Source organism: Sinocyclocheilus grahami, unplaced genomic scaffold (genome assembly GCF_001515645.1).
Source record: "Sinocyclocheilus grahami isolate Dianchi unplaced genomic scaffold, SAMN03320097.WGS_v1.1 scaffold1529.1, whole genome shotgun sequence".
NCBI classification, from domain to species: Eukaryota; Metazoa; Chordata; class Actinopteri; order Cypriniformes; family Cyprinidae; genus Sinocyclocheilus; species Sinocyclocheilus grahami.
Genome location: NW_015506708.1, coordinates 1,422 through 2,578, shown reverse-complemented (window position 1 = coordinate 2,578; position 1,157 = coordinate 1,422). Strand labels below are relative to the sequence as shown.

The following is a 1,157-nucleotide window of genomic DNA, read 5'->3' as shown; positions in this document are numbered from 1 at the left end:
AACTTTTCCACAACATTCTAATTTATTGAGATGCACCTGTACAAAATAGTCAGCTATGCTGCTTGACTCTGCAAACTGGTATTTGTCATCATATTATTTTAATCATAAACACTGGTTTGTAGCGCAAAGAGTTTTACCATTGCATTGACTGCACTTTGATATTCCAATTATTTACCTACAGCGGCTAATGAAGCAGAGATCTTGCACATTCACAGAAAACAGCTTTACAACATTGCAAAATAAGGTGGACTGAATTATGCAAGTGTAATACTTCAACGGGAAACTGGCTAATAGCATGGTATTTTGTAATGAAGTTGATATGTTTTTGTAAAAAAAAATTGTGTGAAAGCAAATAATATTTTAATCACGCATCTGTTACAACTATTACTGCAGCTCCTCCCAAAGATGTATTTAGATTTACTGCAATTTAATTTTCCTATGTATAGATGTATTTTCTATTCTAGATCAGCAGGACACAAGAGTTCACCAGTTTTGCTCAGTAAACTTACCTCTTCATACTGAGCAGCTCCATGGGTTGACGAGCAGCCAGTCTCTCAAACTCATTCCTTATGATCTCGGTCTAATGAGAGCAACATAACACTAAGATTATAGTGTGAACCACATTATAGTAAACCAGAAGCAGAAAGGGTCTTTTCCTCGTACCTCAAAAGCAGAGAAATCTGGTGTGGGCAGGTAGCTCAAATAGTTCTTGGTTGGTCTGTATCGTCTCGTCTCTTCTTCCACCAAAGCAGCTGCCTGAAATTGATTCAAACGTACATTTCCCTCTAATACAGACAATTGTAACACTATAGCATACTCAAAACAGAAACATATGATGAATAAACAACTAAACGGTTTCATTTAAGAACCAGAAGAAGACGCAGCGGTTAGCTGTCTGTATAGAGCCTGTAGGTCTTATATTTATTAGTTATCGACGTTTTAAGTAGACAGAACGTCCAAAAAGACACATTCAGTCTACTTACGGCTCCTCTGACCCCTGGAGCATCATAACCCTGGTCGAAATAAGGCAGAGCATCAACAAACACATCACCAGCGACTGAAGCTGGTCCTGCCATCCTTCACAACACGCTTCTTCTTCTTTGACGTTTTTGTGGCGGTTGGCAAACCAGCTTTAGGTGCATATACCGCCACCTACT

The 1,157-nt window shown here is 38.8% G+C and overlaps 1 protein-coding gene across 1 annotated transcript in view; it reads right to left on the bottom strand.

Moving 5' to 3' along the window:
* Window positions 1-1,146, bottom strand: part of LOC107570976 (BCAS2 pre-mRNA processing factor) — a 7,380-nt gene extending 6,234 nt beyond the window's left edge. The window contains exons 1-3 of the mRNA XM_016257258.1: window positions 984-1,146; window positions 664-756; window positions 510-580 (exon numbers count right to left, since the gene is read on the bottom strand). Of these exons, the coding sequence (XP_016112744.1) occupies window positions 510-580; window positions 664-756; window positions 984-1,076 (257 nt within the window). The 5' untranslated portion in view covers window positions 1,077-1,146. The remainder of the gene's footprint in view (window positions 1-509; window positions 581-663; window positions 757-983) is intronic.
* Between the last annotated feature and the right edge of the window lie 11 nt (window positions 1,147-1,157).